Source organism: Macrobrachium nipponense, chromosome 7, assembly GCF_015104395.2.
Source record: "Macrobrachium nipponense isolate FS-2020 chromosome 7, ASM1510439v2, whole genome shotgun sequence".
NCBI classification, from domain to species: Eukaryota; Metazoa; Arthropoda; class Malacostraca; order Decapoda; family Palaemonidae; genus Macrobrachium; species Macrobrachium nipponense.
In genome coordinates, this window is record NC_061109.1 from 101,850,950 (window position 1) to 101,874,254 (window position 23,305).

Below are 23,305 nucleotides of genomic sequence, written 5' to 3' on the forward strand. Positions count from 1 at the left end.
CTTCATTCAAATTAAAAAGGGGGAAGGATCAATCTCCGGGCGGAAGCTCGGAAACTGATCCAAAAATGAGTATTGCTACAATAAAAAATAATATATGAAAATGGAAAAAGAATACTGTACTTGCGATTCCACTTTTCATACTGAATAAGTTTCCGTGCCGAGCGCATTCGTTCGGCAACGGGCATACAGGTCAAAAAAATATAAATGAAAAGAGCACTTACTTACGATTTTCATCTACACATTCCAACCCAATATACGCTCGGAGCGAGCGCTCCCGCCCTCGGCACCGAGCATACACAATACGAGGATCATTCTGGGAAAATGAATTCCCACAATTACGCCCTTCAGTCCCGGCACTCGGGTAATCGGAGGCGTTGTGAACCAAGATCCTTTAATTCACAATTGAATTCAATGAAATGATTGTACTTACAATTCAGTTTCACAGATACATAGAAAAAGAAAAACACAATCATGCGAAAGCAAACGAGCGATGAAGCGGGCAGAGAGCGATGATACACGTCCACACGCCAGCAGGCCGAAAGCAAAAGTGATTTGTTTACCTACCAGTCGCGCGCGCGCGCCTGTCGGACAAGCAGTTAACTACCGAACCCCTTGTTCGAAAGCTTACGACCTATCCAGCTGCCGCTAGTACCTTCCTATTGTAAAAGGACCGAAGGTTTGTATGCCGTGTCGGAACAACTAGGAATTAACCCCTCAATAGATTCATTGAGAGGAACCCGCATCCCCGACGAAGGGTCCCAGATACTCCATACAACGCCTTCCTTGGAGGAAGGAGCGCCGAGTCCTGCCTATTAAGTCCTACCACTGAAGCTAGTCTCTTGTCGCCTCTTTCAGAGCTTGTTCGACTCTCCGAACCAAGGAAGTTTGTTCGATAGAGTACACTACGGGAGGGTTTAGTAGCATATAATTCCTCGAAAACTGAATGACTCTGCTGGAACGGTTGATCCTCTCCCTTTGCCTGCGGGAAAATATCCTGGATGAAATGAATCATCCTGCTGTATTCGCTGTCACGCACTTGACTCGAAAGATCCTCAACAGCAGCTGTGTCTTCATCCAACTCGTCTTCTTGGATTACGTCCGAAGGCCGAGCTCGCCCTGTCATAGAAGCGGACTGTACATCTCCTAACCCTACCGATAAATTTAACCCTTCACCACTTATACCAACCCCCTCCCTCCGCCAGCCAGAAATATCGTCAATAGGCACAGGTGGATGACGAGGCGTATCGACACTCTGCCAAGACGGCAGTGTTGTCAACAGCTCAGGTGAGCTACTGTCCCAATGACTAGTCTGGAACGCAGACTGTCTATCAGGTGCAGTGTTACCGAATGCAGACGAACTCGGCATCGTCATATTACGCGTCTCCTGTCTCGATGACCGCAACAGTCGCGCTCGCTCCGCCCACCCTCTGGTTGCCCAGATACTCCGGCCAAGCAGCCTGAACACCTAAAAATTCTCCTGTCCTTACCCCTTCCACCTTCCTGTCCTTGCCCCTGCTACCTGTGTTTGTATGTTTCCTGCCTGTACATTCGTCATATTACCTACCTGGAGTGTTGACCATCCCGCAGCTACTGTCACTCCGCTACTCCTAACCGCCATATCTGGCATCTTCAGTACTCTATCCACTCTGCCTTGCGTCATAGCGAATGCTACTACCGAGAACCTACGGGGGGGGGGGTCTACCGAAGCTTTAGAGACTAAATGGTGAATGTTGCCAAGAGAAGCAATACCTGAATCTGGAAGGATATTCGAACCCAATGAACCCCCGTACGGAGGTTGATGAAAACCTACACCGTCAGTGCTGTCTCTCTGCCCTGACGAAAAACCAACGTTCATGTTCCTACCACCCCTTGCCAACGAGCTAGCCATGTTACTGTCAGTCAATACAGTATTCCAACCTGACTCTCGGGTGTGCGCAGTGAGCTCAAAGAACCCCCAAACCCTGTCGATATTGTCGTATCAGTCTTAAGGAACGACTGAAGAGTAGGGTACATCCTAACAGATACATTGTCCGTACTATCCGACCAAATCACCTGACCACTGACACCATCCGAACAAGGAATACCGGAATCAGATGCTCCCCCCCCGACTATAGGAAAGGAATTGAAAAAAGTCGAAGAACCCTCAGAAGTAGGAAACATAGAAGAAGGAGAAATAGAAACCCTACTGACCCAGAAGGCATAGCAGATATCAGTTCCGAAGAAGTAACAGAAAAGGACGAAGAAGAAGAAGGAAGGAGGAGAGAGGAAGGAAGTTGAAACATAGATTCAGAAGGGCTACATCCCTCATTCATCTTCTTTAAAGAGAGCCAATAAATTGAAAATCTCCACCTTGAAAATCAAACTAAGATCATCTTCAAATTCAGGAAAATTTTGGAAAATTCTTAAGCACGTGATTGGTTTTCTGATGTCACTGTAGTTCATCAGAAAACACTGCCTAACTAGAGTTCTATACCCTTGTGATAGCCCGAGAAAATTAGCATTGTACTCTGCTATATTTAGCCCTTGATCTAACCTACCCGAAGGACTAGGATTAACCCCCGGACCGAACGGAACTCGAGAAGAAGAAGGAATCTCCTCTACGAATTTATTAGTAGACGAGGACTGAATTACATTCTTACTATATCTTTATCTGTTTTTCCCCGGATGATAGACCGAGGAAAAATACAATCCGTGGATCGAGCGGCGAAAGAACCCCTGGTCATCTTTACTTCTGGTTCTTGTTCTAAAGCTAAAGAGATCTTTTCCTCCACACCTGGTGCTATTTTCTTATCTGTCACTTTGTCTCCTAATTCTGATATAAAACTACCATTTTTGTTAGGGATTAAAGGGGAAACTGCTACTAACTCTGCCTGCTCCGCGAAGGGGGGACGGCGGATCATGCCTGTGGGCTTGCGGATCCCCATAACCCCAGCGACCGTTAGGGCTGGTTCTGGAACAGGCAGGGGAGCTGGAAAAGAACGATTAGTACTTTCAGTATCCCTATTGCTTGATCTATCTTCACTCAGCCTTGACATGAAATCAGTAAACAAAGACGTCATACTCGATGTCAAACCTACTCTCAAGTTTCTTAAAAAGCACTGTCTCTAAATCTCTATCTTGTTTCTACATTAGACTCTTCCTGCCTACGTTTACTTCTTGATACCAGACCTTTCCTATGTTTAAGATATCCTAACATTTGTTCCAAAGACCACTCCTGACATTCTACACATCTATGTAGTCTTCACATTACATTGGACAGGCCTACAATTTACGCATAATGAGTGACTGTCGTGTCTTAGGGTACTCATCCTCTTCTTGCATTGTTGGCAAAGACGATACGTCGTTGAAGTTCCGCTCGTCGTTTTCTGTGATGTCGTGGCCGAGGATGCCGAAGTTGATGTCGTTGTCATAGCCTGTGTTGTTTCATCTTTAGCCGAATCCATGTCTAATGATAAGGTATACAGAGCAATTCAAACCGTAATCCAAAGGAAAGCGTAATTCGTCACCAAATTTAATCAATTCAACGGTGCAAATGAAGGCCGGGCAAGACCAAAAAGAAGTTCGGTGTGGATACGTCCGTACTCCACCGCGAACGATAAGTGATTGGCGTGAGAGGGCAGGTGTGACCGGCCCGTGAGGACAGGGCTACAGCGGTGGGCTGGTAAATAGGTAACGAGGGTGTTTGCCAGAAGATTGGCAACACTGATCGTTTATTTTAACCAAAGATTTGGTAAATTTTAATAAATGAGGGTTCGGGCTGGTAAGTGACCAGGGCTTATTCAGGTGTTCAGGGGGTGTATTGCAATATGAACCTTTGCTAAGTACAATTGTTTAAAACTCTACTTTCAAAATAAAATATTGCATTTGAGGCTGGAGAGCTGGCAAATTGTGCTCAAATATAAAATGAAAGCTATGAAGAACAAAATGGTGGACAGCTATAATTATCTCAAAACTTCATGCTAGGTATTATCACACTGTGATGACAATTCATGGATAAAAAACAAAAGAAAATATATACAACTGCATGAAAAGTTTAAGTTGGGAAAATTATCTGATAACTCAACACAATGATCAGAGGAAACAAAATATATAGCAAAAATTGGTAATCACTGAATACTGTGTATGTTAATTCATGACTGGTAAGATTAGGTGGTTAGTTTAATGAAGGATGGAACAGAAATTACATTCTACAAGGAAAATGTGGAATATAAAGATTATCTGAATTGTGGAAAAACCTCTGTGCAAAAACCTTTCAAACATTTTCTTCATAAATCTACACAAACTCATCAGCACTGCACTGGACCTCTGTAAACATACTGCGCTTCACTTCTATCTTGCAAATCTCGCACCCTTCTTGGATATAAAGGCACTTCTTTTCCAATACTTTTCTCATGACATCACATATATAACACTTTCAGGGTTTTTCTCTCCTCTTGCCTCATAGCACTCATGAATTCACCTTTCTTTCATTAACTGGTCATCCACCATTCTTTCCATGATCAAACCATCTCAAAGCACTCTGAACCACTGAGCCACCCATTCAGATATTATACTGTATACTAACATTTTTATAACTTCTTTAAAGCATCTCCACAATTCACATTTTCATCCCTTAAATCATTTTTGTGCTAAAAATGATATTGTTATGATACAATAAAGTTTTATGCATACTTACCTGGCAGGTATATATATAGCTGTATTTTCTGAAGTCCGACAGAATTAAAAAACTTCCGACACACGCAGTGGTCGGCCAGGTGGTTAGTACCCATTCCCGCCGCTGGGAGGCGGGTATCAGGAACCATTCCCATTTTCTATCATAATTTTTATTTCCACTGTCCCCATGAGGGGAGGTGGGTGGGTACTTGAATATATATATATCTGCCAGTTAAGTATGAACAAACTTTATTGTATCATAACAATATCATTTTGCTCATGAACTTACCTGTCAGATATATATATATAGTTGAACCCACCGTTGGAGGTGGGAAGGGACAGAATAGAAGGATTTTGGGACACAAATGCATGCAGATGATTTACATCTTGGTTCCACCTGTTAGCATAGCCGACTTCGTGATTACTGTCACCCAAAGTCTGCTTCTGCTTTACTAGAGTTGCCAGCGAGGTAGAGACCTATGAAGCTGGTGCACTCAGATGATCTGTCAACGGGGGCGTGACCACAATGTGACCTAGACCATATTGACCATACCATGAGGGCTAAGAAGAAAAGAAAATATAATATATATTAATTATATATCACCACCTGACCAACCTAGCCAAAGTTAATGTGTGTTAACTAAGGCTTCAGAGTTAAGAAGTCGCCGTTGTCAGCGACTCCACAACTAAATTAAGAGCTCTTCCTAACCATTTTCTACAGGATAGGATGAGTAGTACTTCTTGCCCCAAGATTGTGTCTGCAGACACGTATGGCCCTAGCGAGCAGCAGATCTCATATGCCATCTTCACATCTCGCAGGGAGTGTGAAGTGAACCAGAGTTGCTTCGCTAAAACATGGTACTCAGGATGTGCTGAGTGCCATGCTCTGTTGAAATGCTTCCGAGGCCGCGCCCTCACCTCGTGAGCATTCAGATAAAAAGCTTTCAAATCTTTGTGCAAACACAATGAAGGAGCATTTTTTGAAAGAACTCCTTAACCCTAAAACCAGGGTGTACTTACGATATTGGGCAAGTCTGGTCTTTTTCGGAACACTGCAGATTGCCCGACTGACTTCGACTTTCTTGATTTTAAGTAGATAAAACTTGAGAGACCTGACAGGGCACAGGACTCTCTCTGGCTCCTGCCCACTAAACTTGTGCCATCCTGCTTCCAAGATCCTGGCCCAAGGACAAAAAGGGTTTCCATTCTTAGGCCATAAAGAAAGGCTTAGAGAGCACACCTCCTTGTGTTCTCTAAAGCCAAAACTTGTGACGATGGCTTAAAATCTCACTAACCCTCTTTGTCGATCTAGGGTGGTTAGAAGAAGGCCTTCCTGATCACATACAAGAAGTTAACAGGCAGGAGAGGTTCGAATGCTTTGACATCACGAACTTCAGACTACGTCTAAGTTCCATATTGAAAGCTTCGATCCGGAAATGCACAGTCTGTACTAAAGTCAGGTGAACGACCAGTTGACAGTCAGACGAATCAAGGACAGCAAGGCTGTACCCTGAAGACCAAAAGGCACTATTCTTAGCTGAAGGATGAGTGTCTGGACTGCCTGGGCGATTCAATCAAAGCAACCCTTGGGGGTGTATCAACGCAACCCAAACGTCGTCCGCAATCGACTTCGTCAATAAGAAACTCAGGGCTACTATATGTCGCCTGATCTCGCACGAGTGTCTGACTCCGAGAAAACAGGCGAGGCAAAAAGTAGATGGTGAGCTAGAATCGAGATTCCACAGACCTCAATGATCGTGAAGGTCTTTGTTGTTTGACAGATGCAAATCTGTCAAACAACATTCTCTGTTGTCTGTTCGCACTGGCAGAAGTTTTCAAAACTCTCGGCAACCGCTAGACCACTGGTAGTTCAGGTGATCTCCCCACGTTCCCGTGGCGCTGGTACTTGGAACTATTCCCGTTTTCCTCAGATTTTCTCTGAACCCTGTCTCCTGAGGGGAGGAGGGTGGGAATTTAATTATATATACCTGCCAGGTAAGTATGCATAAAACTTTATTGTATCATAACAATATCATTTTTATGCATGACACTTACCTGGCAGGTATATATATAGTGATTGACACATTTGGAGGGTCACAGACAGCAACATCGTCATAATTCAAAAATTAACTAATTTTAAAATTATTTATTAAGTTCCTTACCTGCTAAGGTAGCTGACTTCGTAGGTCCTGCCTCTTAGCCTGCTAAACCTTAGTAGCTCTCAACTAGGATGTGACCTGTTTGTTGAGAAAGCTAATAACAAGGGTCTGACAACTGGACGGGACGGGAATTTGTTGACAGGAAACCCTAGCCCTCTTTTACCAGGGGCATTCATGCTAGGATAAGTTAGACCACCTGAACCACACACAAAGCTAACGTAACACATTACACTTCACATACTGAAGAGGAAATAACCCTCTCAGACAACCATAAAAAGAACACCACTTAATTAAAATACCTAGCATGTTAGTAATCTATCGTTGCTGCCGTCGATCGAGCGATTCGTACGGACTTTTGCAATCCTGTAACGAACCTCTAGATGATCGTTTACATTATACGCCTGTTGTTATAATAGGCTCTTTCTCGTAAACTCGAGCAGGGACCGAGAGAAGATACTTCTTAAGATATGAGAGAGCTGTGGAATATCAGAGTTGATGTGGACCACTGGTTCCAAAAACTCGTTTCGAGGACTGGAGGGACGACCGAATTGCATTTACTTCTTTCAGATTAAGATCCAGGACATCTGAAACACTATCCAGATGTCCGGCACCTTCTTTCTATCATGACGCACTGAGAGATGTTCAGAATAATTCCTAGATCTTGAATAATATTTCAGTTTCCCGGTAGAAAAAACTGTGGTCTGAATTGCAGTCTATTCGGGGAAACAAACTTCTTCAGGAGGAAATGGTCCCCCCAGCAAGCTCATCCATTCCCTCCCCGAGTATGCTTACTTCCCTATAAGGCTGCGCTTTGCCTAAGCAGGAGAGCATATAAAAGTGCAATGTTGCGGTAGACTCGTAGTTCTATACTGTGCGGTAACGAGCACCGAAAGGATTAAGAGATAACTCTGTTGAACATAGTAAGGCAAAACTAATGCAACGTTTATTCATTCACGTAAGAAATCCCTCAATCTTAGGCTAAAGTCCGTGATTGTAGGACAGAGATACAGTTAGTCAGTCAATCCCGCAGGAGAGACGTAACCGCCAGCACAGAGAATACGGTTAGTCAGTCAATCCCGCAGGAGAGAGAGACGTAACCTACAGCGCATGACAGCGCACGATCTGTTACTGGTGGCCGGTTGGAACTTGGACAGTCAGACACAGCAGCAGCCAGCAGCTTACGAACGTCGTCTCTTAACTTTATGTCTGGGTTGCCAGCTACCCTATTCTACGAAGAAATAGGTCCGTTATTTTTTGAACAAAAAGAGACTCTCAAGCTGGTATATTTAAGCGAAACAGAAAACGCTAAATATATAGATGCGTTTGTGTCGTCAGAACACTACCATACAACGGTAAAAGATAAATCGGAAACTCCTGGAAGGCTGCAGGAGTGACGATTAAATGTCCTTAAAATAGTAGACAATAGACCTCTCGGTTGCCATCCAAAGAGGTAAACATACAGCAAGCGTGTATGACTTGAACCAACCAGTAGTAAAATAACGCAAGGCCAAAAAATTTATTATATCACAATAAAGTTTGTTCATACTTACCTGGCCGAACAATATATATAGCTGAATTCGGAAATACAGCTACATACATATCTGACAGGCAAGTTTCATGAACAAAACTTAGAGAATCGAAGCAGACATCTCAAGCTTCTTAAGATACTGGACATAAGCGTTCATTGACGTAGTCTACAAGTCTATTTCTTGTACGAGTCTGCGAATGAGGAAGGAGAGCTCTTCCGAACCTTGTCCTTATTCGCTTACGCAATATCAAGTTAATGAGATGTTTGTCAATGAGAACTAACCCATTAACGGTACAGAGAGATATTTTGTCAATGAGGGGAGACCCACTTACTTGACAAAACGATAGTATATTGTCAATGGGGGAAAGTCACTGAATTGACAAAACGTAATCCAGGAAGTCGAGCCTTTTATTTTTCGATTCCCGTCTCAAACAAGGAAGGGACAAGAATCCTGTTAAGAGACTGGCTTACGGTAGGTAGAACGACGATGCTCAATCGGCATGGAAGTCTCGACTAGAAACTAACAAAATCTATCATCTGAAAAACCCTTTCAGATGGTCTAAAAAGCTTTAAATTTATTGGCTTTTTAGTATGGCAAAGGAAGTCTTGTCTTGCCGCTTTCCTGAAGAGCGTCCTTTTGATGAGTGCCTTTGCAAGAATCCTACTGAACGTTGCCGAAAATCCTGGACGTTCAGGACGTCGAGCCTTTACATAACCCGTAACTGTCTTATCTCAAAGTCTTGACTGAGGTAGAGAAAACGAGATCTTCCCTTGAGCTTTCCTTAACTCCATCCACCTTTGCGAAAAGCAATATAATATTGACAGAGACCTCTTGAATTCACGAAAACCCGAGGTCTTGCTGGGTTTCGAAGACGAAGTTCTGTTCACTTTTTTGAGGCTCAAATCTTCAACAAGAGCTTGAAGAGTTCAACAGAAACGTTCTGCCGGTGCGCGCTCGGCGTCCACTGGCGAGGACGCTCGGCGTATGGCGCGCGCCGGCGGTCCACCGACGAGGACGATCGGGCGTCCACTGGCGAGGACGCTCGGCGTCCTGGTGCGGTGCGCTCGGCGGCCACTGGGCGAGGACGCTCGTCCATGGTGAGTGCGTCCATCCGAGCGTCCTGTTCAAGCCGATCGTCCCAAATAAGCGTGCAGAAAAGCGTCACGCTCCTGACAGGCGTCAAAACAAGCGAGAGAAACTGCCTTCTTTTTCCTATTTCTTGTGGAAAGAAGTACACCTGATCAGGCAACTTTCGCCTTCTTACTTCTCACTGAAACACATAAACGAGGGAGAAGGGACGTGAAGCGTCCTCTTCTATAAAGCTTCTTAGAGGGCGCGAGTCCTTCCGAGAGCTCCAACCCTTGTGCGGGGGAGGACGCCTCGGAGGACGAGAAGCAATCCTTCAGGATTCGTGCATGTGCACGCACTTTGGCAGTCTGGGGATTTTCATCAGAAACTGCCGAAGGCACGCCAGATCGGTGGGGTTCCCTGTAACCCTCCTTCGGCTTTCGACATGCCCCTCTCCACCTTGGTTCTGGGAGTTCGACAGAGGTCTAGACCTAGAGGCGTTATAAGGCCGATCTGACGCACCCTCCACTACACAAGGGCACTGTCACTGCACTTAGCCACTTCACTATTGCTCTCTAAAGCAAACACTTTCGATTCTAAGTTACGAATCGAAATAGTATAAGAGAAAGGGCAATAACCTCTACAGACACTGTTTTAGGGCCGAAGGCAACATTACAGGGTTAGGCGTAACAAAAAACAGAAGTAGAACTCTTCACAACAATGAAGGAGAGCGATCACCTCTCGCAGACATAGTCATAACCCGTAGGCCATACTACAGCGTTAGGCAAAATAAAGTCTACCGGAAGGTTAGCAGTATCACTACCCATGACTTTCGTAATTGATTAATTGCGTACATACTAAACAAACTTTTTCCTTACGGAATTAGACACGTTTACTGATTAATTGCGTACATACGAATCATACTTTTTTCCTTACGGAAATAGACATGTTTACTGATTAATTGCGCCCCCCAAGTGCGGAACTACCGAAGCTTTCGGTAGCCACACCCTATCTTTGCAGACAACACCCTCTGAAACTAGCCTAACTAGATTCAGATATCTTATGCAAAAATGAATCAAATTCAAATCAATTTAAGATAGCGTATGCCTAGCCACAATCCAAGTAAATAAATTAAAAGACAATTAGGATACTTAGCGACAATGAAGTTTCCAAAATCCTAAGCCGGAGGTACTGAAAAAAACAGTGTTTTCAGTACCGGCGACAGAAAATTTATGAATAGAAAATGGGAATGGTTCCTGATACCCGCCTCCCAAGCGGCGGGTAATGGGTACTAACCACCTTGGGGCCGCCCACTGCGTGTGTCGGAAGTTTTTTAAATTCTGTCGGACTTCAGAAAATACAGCATATATATACCTGCCAGGTAAGTGTCATGCATAAAAATACTATATACTCAGTTCAACTGCAACCAGGGTGACCAGACGTCCCATATTTGACGGGATTGTCCCGTATTTATGACATTTGTCTCGTGTCCCGTACCGACCCTCCCCGGGACGCCTTTTGTCCCGTATTTTCAATATCTAAAGCATAAAAAAGAAAAAAAAATACAACAAACTAGCGAAATTTGTACTGAGCATTCCCACTTTAAACGTTCAAGTGGAGCGAGTGTTCTCTCTGATGGGCCAATGATGGGGTGGGTGTAGGAACCGGTGCAGTGTAGAGGTGATCAAGTCAGAACTACAGATAAAGTGCAATTTCACACTGTCCTGTTCGGAGTTCATCACATATGCTCAAACCAAACACCATCTCTTCAGAGCAGTTGGATCTAGTGCAAAATATGACAAATGGAAAATAACTTAACAACAATGAGGAAAATCATTTTAAAAGGATTATTGAAAGGTTTTCATCATAAGTATTTTATTGTCTGCAATTTATTCAATATATTATGGCAAGTCACTTTTGTTATTAATATCCTTCAAAGCTGCAAAACATGCTTGATTGCAATATTCTAATGCTTTGACACATGTAATGAACAGCTGTTTGTAACAAAATCTACAACGAATGCACTTTAAAACAAAACAAAAGTCAATAAAGAAGGCTGAGAAGGACTTTGCCTGCGTCACTGCATGCATAACTTCGCATAAGTTGTGTCTATATTGTTCAACTACCTCTTCAATTTAAGTGTACCGTATTTCAATTTTCAAAATCTGGTCACCCTGGACTGCAAACAGCTTGATCATTCAATCACATTCATCTACACTTTCCTCCCATGACAGCATTGGCTCAACAATACCTTCACAGTGTTCCATCTTCATGTCCAAAGACACTTCAAAATCTCTTTCCAACCTTGTGCAGACACCCTGCTGCTTATCTTGCTTCACCCATTATATGACAAACCTCTCCTCTTACCCTACCACTATACAAAAAAATGAAATTTTCATTATTAAAATGAAGTTTTATTGTATACTTACCGAACAATTATAGAGCCGGATTTCCACGAGCGGCAGGATACTAAATTCAAATTTAGCGCGTCGGCGTCGCCAACACTGGTGGTGATGACGTCATCTCCCTCCACTCGCGGGAGAACCAGGTACAACTGCCCAGGTGAATCCAATTCTTTCTGCCCGTCCGTCCACCTAAGGGGAGGAGGGTGGGTATAATCATAATTGTTCGGTAAGTATACAATAAAACTTCATTTTAATAATGAAAATTTCATTTTTATTGTAGTGTCTTACCGAACAATTATAGAGCTGATTACACATTTATGGGAAGGGTGGGATTCAGTGGACCACTAGTATTTTTAAATGGTTACATTTATTGCAATACCAGTAAACACTCAAGGTGGCTGTTGTTACCTTACCTGTAAGAGAGCTACAGCAGACTGTTACTGCCTCTGGTCGGTGCTCTTCTTACTATTGTAGAGGAATTGGAATTTGACCAAAGTTAGCCTCTACAGGAGTGGAATCCTTCCGTAGTTCAAGCGAGTCAAGGCTGACTGACGGAGGATAGTAACAACAAAGATTGCCCTTGCCCTGGGCTAAGACCAGAAATTCAATCATACAAAACATTTGTCACCAACACCAGATTTAAAAACATATATACCCAACCATTGTTATCTGACCTAACAGACTGGTGAGTATCCCAGGTACTCAGTACCCCCAGCTTCCCTTGAACTCGACAACCTATTCAAGGTGAAAAGTTAGCATAGAGGTGACGACCCCTGCCGTTTCTCCCAACACCATGCCAGAAACCGCCACCGGACCTAACGTTTACAATTCTCGAAAACCGTTTCTATCTCTTTGAGATAATGACTCGCAAAAACCGAATTCGATCTCCAGAACGTGCTCTGAAGAATCGAAGCTAAAGATAAATTCTTTCTGAATGCTAAAGAAGTTGCCACTGCTCTAACCTCGTGAGCTTTAAACTCTCAGAACGGAAAGATTGTCGTTCTTGGACTGCGAGTGAGCTTCCCTGATAAGCTCTCTAATAAAGAAACCGATATAGCATTCTTAGAAAGAGGACGAGAGGGATTTTGAACCGAGGTCCAGAGCTTAGAAGATTGTCCTCTAATACCCTTAGTGGCAAACAGATACTGCTTAATAGCCTGACTGGACATAAGAGCCTTTCCTCCTCCTCATGTCCAACCAAATCAGATAAGTTCCTTACCACAAAACTCCTCGGCCAAGGATTAGAAGGATTCTCATTTTTGGCTAGAAAGGTCAAAGATACCGAAAATACAGCATTGCCTTGAGAGAAACCGACTCTTTTGTCTATAGCGTGCAATTCGCTGACGCTTAGCAGAAGCTAGTGCAATAAGAAAAAAGGAGTGCCTTCTTAGTCAAGTTCCTGAGTGAAGCCGACTTCAAAGGCTCAAACGGTGGCCCCATGAGGAACTTAAGCACCACATCTAAGTTCCAAGCCACTGTATCTTGCGGGAGCTTAGTGGTTTCGAAAGACCTAATGAGGTCCGACAGATCTGAATTGGAGGAAATATCCAAACCTCGATGTCGAAAAACCGAAGAGAGCATGGCTCTATATCCTCTGATCGTCGAAGGAGCCAGTTTCTTAGAGTTCCTAAGAAATAGAAGAAAATCTGCTATTTCTGTTAAAGAGGTCGCAGAAGTAGAGACTTTAGCACTTCTACACCACTCTCTGAAGATTCTCCACTTCCCTTGATAGAGTTTGTTAGAAGACTCTCTCCTACAACGAGCGATAGCTTCTGCAGCTCTTCTTGAAAATCCTTTCGCTCTGACAAGATTCCGGACAGTCTGAACCCTGTCAGAGCTAGAGCGGACAAGTTTTGGTGGAACCTCTTGAAGTGAGGTTGTTTGAGAAGCCACTTCTCTGGAGGAAGAAGTCTGGGGAAGTCTACTAACAAACTGGAGAAGGTCCGGGAACCACTCTTTCCTGGGCCAAAAGGGAGCGATTAACGTTAGCGTTACATTGCTGTGCGACATGAACTTGTTCAGCACCTCTCTTATTAGACCGAACGGAGGGAATGCATAAGCTTCCAGACCCGACCAATCCAACAGCATTGCGTCCACCGACCAAGCTAGAGGATCTGGGACTGGCGAACAAAAGAGAGGAAGACGGTTGTTCCTTGATGTCGCGAACAGGTCTATTGACGGTCGTCCCCAAAGGCGCCAAAGTCTCTGACAAATCTTGTTGTCCAAAGTCCACTCCAGAGGTAACACTTGCTGTTGACGACTTAACTCGTCCGCCAGGACGTTCATCTTTCCCGGAAACAAATCTCGGGACTAGCTGAACCTTCGCTTCGTTTGACCACAGGAGGAGATCCTTGGCTACTTCGTACAGAGAGAAAGACTGAGTCCCCCCCTGTTTCCGCACGTACGAGAGAGCCGTGGAGTTGTCGGAATGCACTGCCACTACTCGACCTTCTACTAAGCTCCGAAACTGTCTGAGCCCCAAGAAAATTGCTAACAGTTCCTTTACATTTATGTGGAACTTCTTCTCCTTCTCCGACCAAGCTCCTGAAGTCCGTTGATTTCCCAGTAGGGCTCCCCAACCTGTGTTCGATGCGTCGGAAAAGAACTGTAGGTTCGGGAGGATGGGTCGTAAATCTAACCCTTCTTCCAACCTTGCTCGAGAGAGCCACCACCTTAGGTCCTCTTTTATTTGATCTGTGACAGGAAAGGTAATCGAGTCTGGTTGTGTCTTCCTGCACCAAGAGGCTCTCAGGAAAAACTGCAGAGGTCTCATGTGCAGTCTTCCCAACGTCACAAATTTCTCCACTGACGTCAATTTGCCCAGGAGCCTCATCCACTGATTGGCAGAACTTACCTTTTTGTCCAAGAACTCCTGAACTGTCTCCAGACAGCCTTGAACCCTCTTCGGGGACAGAAAAGCCCGAAAAACTTGAGCATTCAGAATCATCCCCAAATAAAGGATGCTCTGAGATGGAACCAACTGGGACTTCTGTTGTTGACCAGAATTCCTAACTTTCTGGCAAGATCCAGAGTTGTTCCAAGGTCCTTCATGCACCGACTCTCTGATTCCGACCGGAGAAGCCAATCGTCCAGATAGAGGGAGATTCTTACTCCTAATATGTGCAGCCAGCTTCCTATCGGGGATAGAACCCTGGTGAAAACTTGAGGAGCGGTCGCTAGTCCGAAGCAAAGCGCCCGAAACTGAAACACCTTGCCTTCGAACATGAACCTCAGGTACTTCCGAGATTCGCGATGTATCGGAATGTGAAAATAAGCGTCTTGCATGTCCAGAGAGACCATCCAATCCCCCTGTCTGATGGACTCCAGAACCGACCGAGTGGTCTCCATATGAAATTTTGTTTTCTGGACATGCAAGTTCAGGGGCGCTCACATCCAAAACCGGCCTCCAGCCCCTGATGACTGGGAACTACAAAAAGGCGATTGTAAAAGCCTGGAGGAAAATCCCCTTCTATCTGTTCTATCGCTTCTTTGAGAACAAGCGCTTCCACTTCTGCGGCTAGCGCCAGAAATTTGTCTGAGCCCGGAGAGTATGCCTGGAATGGAATTGGCACAGGTGAGAGCGAGGGAGGTGAAACGAGAGGAATACGATAGCCGAACTTGAGTACTTGCACTACCCAGGCTTCTGCTCCTCTGTTTTCCTATTCCTCCCAAAACAGCGCCAGCCTGGCTCCCACAGGTGCATGAAGAACCGAGCTTTCATTTGGAAGGTTTGTTAACCTTGGCCGAGGCCTTAGACTGAGGTCGCAAATTCGACTTCGGCCGAAAGAAGCGCTTGGGTTTTCTCCCTCGAAAAGGCGCTTGGGTCAGAGGAGAAACCGAAGGAACAGTCTCCACAGGAGCTTTAGGTCTCTTAGTAGACTGTGCCAGTAAATCCGAAGTAGATTTCTTATCTAGCGCAGACGAAATTGACAACACTACATCGTCTGGAAAGAGGTTATCTTTCACAAAAGGAGCAAACAAGAGAGCAGACTTCTGTTGGGACGTAAAACCCTTTAGAAGCAAAGGAGCACCAAAGTTGCCTTTTCTTAAGGGTACCAAAGGGCGATGAGCGAAGCTAACTCATCACATCCATCCCTAATGGATTTGTCCGCACAGGACAGAACACCAATCCAATCCTCCGCTAACTCCTGAGAAAGAGAAGGACAGTCTTCGATCTTGGCCGCTAAAAGCGCCAATAGTCCAATCAAGGAAGCTAAAGACTTCCAAAAGTTTAAATTGATTCTTTACAACGTGGTCCAACTCAGGCGCTGTAAAGAAAACTTTCGCTGCGGCGAAAGCAGATCTTCTAGAGGAGTCGATTAAACTGGAGAAGTCTCCCTGGGAGGAGGCAGAAACTCCCAGAGAAGGAGCTTCCCAGTTACATAAAACCTATACCTCTTACGAAGAACAACTTAGAGGGAGGGTAAGCAAAAAAGAGCCTTCCCTAAGTCTCTTTTCATAGACATCCATTTCTCCGTCTCTTTCAACGAATGTCTAACCGCTTTAGATAGAACAAGTTTTGGGAGGAGAGGGTCTGAAGTTTTCCTCCTCATCAAAAAAGTCGAAGTTGGGGAGCGCGGGGCTGCTTTCTCAAAAATAATCTGGATAAGATACCAGAAGAAATCTAAGGAGACGTGAATAACACGAGGTGATGTGAATCCTCCTCCTCTACTTCTTCTTCATTCTCCGATACCGCCGAAGAAGTAGACGGAACTACAACCGGATCTGAAGGTTTCGAACCACCCATTGGACTCATTCATCCAGTTGGTTAACATCTCTAACTGCTTGCGCAAAGGCGCCAGAGACGAATCAAAAACAGTTAACGTAGGCTTGGAAGAGCCTAAATGTTCAGCAGGAGGCGAAAAACTACTTGCGCCTCGCTCGGAGCCGCCGAAATTCGAGGCGAAACAGGCGCATCAGGCGTAACAGGACGAAAAAAGCGCTAAAGAAACACCCTTAGAACTGCCTAGCTACAGCGCTAAAACCACAATCTCACTAGTAGATGGAGCCGAAAAAGGCACAGATTGAGGCGACGAACGAGCCGCTAATGGCCGCGGCGCAACCCTACTCTCAGGCTCCTTATACCGCTTGACTGGAGGAGGCGAAGAATCGGCGCCTCTGAACGCTCTTTAAGGGACGCGAAACGGGCGAAATCTCGCCAAGAGCGCCGCGCGACCGGAGACAAATCGCTTGAATCATTCGAAAGGCGTCTGACCGCAACACCTTTCCAACGCTTAACCGAGCCCTGTTGAGGCGCAACAGGCTCAACAAGAGAGGCGCCTGTCTGTGGGCAAATCCCGATCGACTCCCTTGGACTTCCGGTATGTCTTCTCCCCGGTGCGGGGGAGCTGGACAGTGACCTTTGTCTAGGAGACGTGTCAGGACAGACAGACGCACCCTCAACTACACTCTTACTGAAGCCGCTTTCTCCAAAAATGTCTTAACTGAATTACCAAGTTGCAAAACCGTATTCGCTAGTACCGAAAATTTCTGATCTAGCCTCGATTCCAGACTGGCAATGGTGTCGGAAGAAACTACACGGGAAGCCGGAGAAGCGGGATTAGTAGGAGGAATAGGAGGTGTAGTTAAAGGAGACATAACAATTTGAGGAGAAACAGAAGGAACAGAAGCATCGCAAGACGAAGCGGAGCTAAGTCTACTTTCCCTAAGCGCTGCTTTTCTAATTCTGTCTTTAGCTAATTTCTCCGAGTATGAACTAAAAAACTTCCATTGAGAATCAGTCCAATCACTACACTCGTTACAGTTCGATCTGCTGAACCCAAACCTCCCCTACACTTAACACATTTAGTGTGAGAATCATATTCTAACTTGGATAATCTAGTTTTACATCCTGAGATGCAAAACCTAACTCCCGACGGACTAGAATCCGACATGGCAACGCCTAAATAAAAAGCAAAATAACAACAACGCCAAAAAAAGTGTACTTCACCAATTCCGAAGATCAATTTCACAAGAAAAAAAGCGAAGCAAAGTCATCCAACCGCACCGACCACCGATGTTCACCGGACGCCGGCAGGAAAAGAATTGGATTCACCTGGGCAGTTGTACCTGGTTCTCCCGCGAGTGGAGGGAGATGACGTCATCACCACCAGTGTTGGCGACGCCGACGCGCTAAATTTGAATTTAGTATCCTGCCGCTCGTGGAAATCACGCTCTATAATTGTTCGGTAAGACACTACAATAAAACTGTACACTAATCAACTACTTCCATTCTTCTACCATCCTTATTAAATAAACATTCCATTTTCCATATTAAAGGCTTTCTTTTAACCATACAACCTTCCTCTGCTCATATTAATTTCAGCTTCCTCCTCTAATACTTTCAAACATTTTACTAGTTTCTGCAATTTCCCTTCACTCAAACTCAATCAGTTCAGCCATTCCACACACAACACTTTTTATCCCTCTACATTTCATCTATATCTATCGTACTTTATTCCCCTCTTAATGATTCTGTTTTATTTCTCTATCAAAAACTTACCTACCTTTCCTGGTTTACTACCAAATGTTATGCCACTAAATTCTTACAACCATCTCTATCCCCTGTATAATCATTCTTAGGGTAAAACACCGCTGTGCAGCCAAGCAGTCACTGGTAGAATAGCAATGGCACTTTCCCAAAAAATAACTTTAGCACTGCCAGTAAGCTAAGTTAAGAGGTCAGTCACAAGCCAACCTCCGTGGAAGCAACACCTCGAGACCTCTACTTTCCTCTTGAAGTAAGTGTTTTCTCCCAAGTAAGAAATTAAGGCCATAATTTCCTATTAAACAGAAGTTAATGAAAGTCTAGTCATGCACAGTGCTAGCTTGCCTCCATGACGCTTTCAAAATTTTTACTTAAAACACCTACATATAGAAGATTGATGTTATCTCAATGTTTGTGGAGTCACTTATGTATAGAAACTTCCCATTTCCTATGCTAAATCCGCTCACCACTTGTACCCATACACGCTAGGACACTTTCTTCAAAACAATCTTAAACAACGATGGTGGTTATGTTTATGGCCGGGGGAAACTTGGCAATTATTCGGGAAGAAGAAGATGAGTGCGCTAGATAACATTTAAATAATTAGTTAGTTCCTCGTTGGACGGGTGGTTTTTGCACTTGGCTACCAATCTGGTGGTCCGAGGTTCGATTCTCAGCACGGCCAACATGGAATCAGAGGAATGTATTTCTGGTGATAGAAATTCATTTCTCGATATAATGTGGTTCAGTTCCCACAATAAGCTGTAGGTCCCGTTGCTAGGTGACCAATTGGTTCCTAGCCATGTAAAAATATCTAATCATTCAGGCCAGCCTTAGGAGAGCTGTTAATCAGCTCAGTGGTCTGGTTAAACTACGATATACTTAAATAATTAGTAAAACACCACAATAAAGTGTGAATTGCATAAATTTATTACATATTCATGATAATTCATTTTAAAATATTTGTTGTTGTAAAAAGTAACCAGATTCTTGACACAAATTTCATCGGTTTTGTGTGAACATTAGCTAAGATGTGTTTGCACTTTCCTATTTTTTTTATCACTGTTGCCAACTGGTTTGTGTTTACCCTCCAAACTTGGGATAAGACTTACAAAAAACTGTGGAAATAAGTGAATTTAGTGTATCTATTTGTAATATATATACATACACAGGCAGTCCCCGGGTTATGACGTTCCGAAGTTAAAGCGCTTCTCAATTATATTCATCAGACATTATTTCCAGGCTTACGACGCATGTTCCAGGGTTACGATGCCTACAACACTCATTTAGCAGATGAAATATGACACCAAAAATGCAAAATAAACAATATTTGAAGGTTTTTTTGATGAAAAATGCAATAAGAATGTGGTTTACATAGTTTTCACTGCACCAAATGCATTAAAAGTAAGGTTTTTTTTCTTTTTTTTTTTAGGTAGGATTTTTGACGATGTTCCGTCTTACAGCGATTTTTGACTTACGACGCGTCTCAAGAACAGAACCCCTGTTGTAACCCAGGGACTGCCTGTAATCATACATACATACATACATATATATATATATATATATATATATATATATAATATATATACAAATATAATATATATATATTATATATATATATATATATATATATATATATATATATATAATATTAGAGCAATTTTATCATTATTGCATTACTATGACATCTATAATGCATGGAAACAGTTTGCAAAGGCATTGGCATATGTGTCAAGTTCCACTAAATTGGCAATGATGACTTGCTATTCCTAGCACGTATTAAAAGTTACATTTGTTTCAGCCGTACAATGATTAAAAATTAAAAACAAATTATTTCAGCTATACAATTAAAAATTAAAAAATAAAAAGTCAAGATAGTAATATAGACTTAAACAAATGAGAAGTGCTTGCAAAAAAAGTATGAATTTTTTGTCATATACAATTCACTAAACTGTTGTCTGCTAGTGAATTCTGGCTGCCAGTTGTACAACAAGGTCGAAAAATTATTCCCGCTAAGGCTTTGCAGTAAACAAACTCTTATTCCCGCTAAGGCTTTGCAGTAAACAAACTCTCAAGTATCTTAACTGAAATTTGGAGTGAATTAAGAATGAAATGTGCATAATTACAATCAAATAAACACTGAGAAGTTTGAGTTATGATGACAGTAAGGATAAAACCACGGATTACAAGGTAAAAATGCTTTTCAGTTCAAATCATGACCCCGGGAATAAGACTTCTCATACTTTCACTAATATAGGCAACAAAATGTTTTACTGTGCTGATTACAACTACACTCTTGAGTAATATCAATACACGTTGCATTTATACACAAATATTGTTCAAATGAGCGCTGGGAAGAACGTGGTCATGATTGTAGAACTGAATTGACACGCCATATTGGGTTTAAAAATTGCCAGAACACATATTTTACGAAGACTTCACATGCTTATTTTACTTCGTGTGGTGGTTTCATATATCTCATTTTGTTGGCAAAACTTCAATCTCTTGAATTGTATGCTTAAATATTGAATCATATTTTTATTTCACCAATTAAATATAGAGTGAAAAAGTGGCCTTTTTTCCAAGCAATGGTCACACAGTGGTGTTTTACCCTGTTGCCTGTTCTTTTGGAAGCCTTATCATAACCATACATGCATGAAAAATCCTAGTCAGCTTCTCATTTACACCACTAAACTGCTAATGTCTTTTCTACCTAATATAAGTGATATATATGTACTGGTAATTATGCTTGTAAACATGGGGCAAAAGACTGTGCAGTACTTCAAAGTCTGTCAGTTGAAAGCTTCAGATGTGAGGAAAACCAGAAGTTGCTGCAAATACTAATGGATGTATTAAACTAGCAAAACAGGCCTATATTAGATTACACTATGAAAATGACATTTGAGCACATTAGGCTATAGAGGAAACAACCGTGTGGACTAATTGATCCAGCATTCCCCACTTGTTGATCGACCCTCCAAAAAGTACTTTAACACGTCCTGACACCGGAGATGGGCACCAGTCATAAGTCATCAGGGGTGGGAGCAACACCTCGAGACCTCTACTCTCCTTTCGAAGTAAGCAAAAGTACTTTTTCGCAGGGTGGATCAACAAGCGGGCAAGACTTGATCAACTAGTCTACTCAATTGTTTCCCCTACCTACTGCAAACTCGATAGAATTAGCATGGGCCGTAGGTATGAAAAAAATTAAAACCAAAGGCAAGCATTCAAGGACTGGCACTATTCTACAGTGGTCTATACATATACTAGGTACCCAGGAGCAAGTGAATATCCGCGGACCGCCGATTTACAAAGGAAAAAAATATCCACAGACATTGGATTTTCTAGGGGGGAAAAGTTTGTTACCTAATGTGTGCTGTCAGTAAGAATGTGGCAGAACAGTGCTTCGCGCCTTGTCCGCATACTTAAATTTATTCTTGGCAAGCTCGTCTGTTCTGGCAAGAGGTAGGTAGGCTAGCTACTGTTTCACTGAGCGCACTAGCCTTAGGGTTAAGATTAACTGGGCACTTCAGATAGGAGCGGTAACTGCGTACCACATACATACAAACTAACCCATACCTATTCATGACATACCTACCTGATTCTTTATTCTCTATTAACAGTATAAGTGGAGACCATTCTTCATCCTTCCTAAGAATTTTTCTTTCGTTTTCCTGATTGCCAGACCTTTCATGATTGAATTTTTTAAATGATACTGAGCAAGTGTTGAAATCTCGTGAAGTACTACTTCTGAAATTCACGGATATTCCAAGAGATGGCCTGCGACACAGTGAACTGCATGCTGTAGGTAAAACATCCGTAGGAAGTCCATGGTAATACCTCGGACTGGGGTGTAATCGCACTCCTATTTCTCCACTCCATTTCTCACAAACTGGTGGGCTTACTTTATTAACAACACTCTTACAGATTACGTGTACTGGTACTCTTGTCCTTAAATGATGGGTGAAACCACAAAGGCCACGGTTAATAAGCATCATGGCATATTACTAGTAGAAGATATCCGGAATACGGACGTAGAGTAGCAAATAGTAGTAGTGGAGTAGAGCATTCTATGTAACGGACTGCCTAAAACTTCACTCTCTTACGAAGTTATTTATGTGAGATTTGAGTTGTCTATTAGTCCAAGTTCTCTCAAACTTCTTTCCTTGAACTAATTCAGATAATATCTCGTTGTCTTGTTACTTGCCAGACTAAAGAATCAGAATGATAATATCTATCGTAGGTTTGTTTGTTTGTATGGTGTTTTTACGTTGCATGGAACCAGTGGTTATTCAGCAACGGGACCAACGGCTTTACGTGCCTTCCGAACCACGTCGAGAGTGAACTTCTATCACCAGAAATACACATCTCTCACTCCTTAATGGAATGGCCGAGAATCGAACCTGCGACCACCGAGGTGGGACGCAAACACCATACCAACCACGCCACTGAGGCGGTATATCAGTAGGTGATTAGAATAAATGAGCAGGAGGGTGAGGGCAAAGGCTCATACTGCGTATACTACAATATCTCTGATATAATGCATATAATTCATAATACTATAACTTTTCCTTTTAAACATTATTCAACTAAGTAATGGCATAAAAGTAAATAAAAAGAAAAAAAAACGCACGCATTTCGCCACATGGCAAGGGTAGGTAACACTGCCGGGGCGTGGAAGTTATTCTCTTGAGACAGTTAGAAAATATAAAGCTGCAAAACGAATAAAATTGCGTAACATTTGATTACAAGGGCGTCAAGACAAACAAAAACAAAAAATATCAAAGTATGTTTGATGATGGAATAAGATGAACTCTTGTATGTGTAGAGACCAGCTTATTGGGTCGATAACACTGAAAACAGAAGTTACGAACTCGATAAGAATCTTAAATAATCATATTTTCATAAACCTTGTATATGATGAACCAATGTCAAAACATGGTCGTAAATCGGACTTTGTTAAAAGTGAAAGTAACATTGACAAAGATGTGGACATAACTGATT

The 23,305-nt window shown here is 42.9% G+C and overlaps 1 protein-coding gene across 1 annotated transcript in view; it reads right to left on the reverse strand.

The window, feature by feature from the left end:
* Positions 1-22,384, reverse strand: part of LOC135217316 (uncharacterized) — a gene marked incomplete in the record, with an annotated part of 62,682 nt that extends 40,298 nt beyond the window's left edge. The window contains 1 exon segment of the mRNA XM_064253102.1: positions 21,900-22,384. Within this exon segment, the coding sequence (XP_064109172.1) occupies positions 21,900-22,299 (400 nt within the window).
* Between the last annotated feature and the right edge of the window lie 921 nt (positions 22,385-23,305).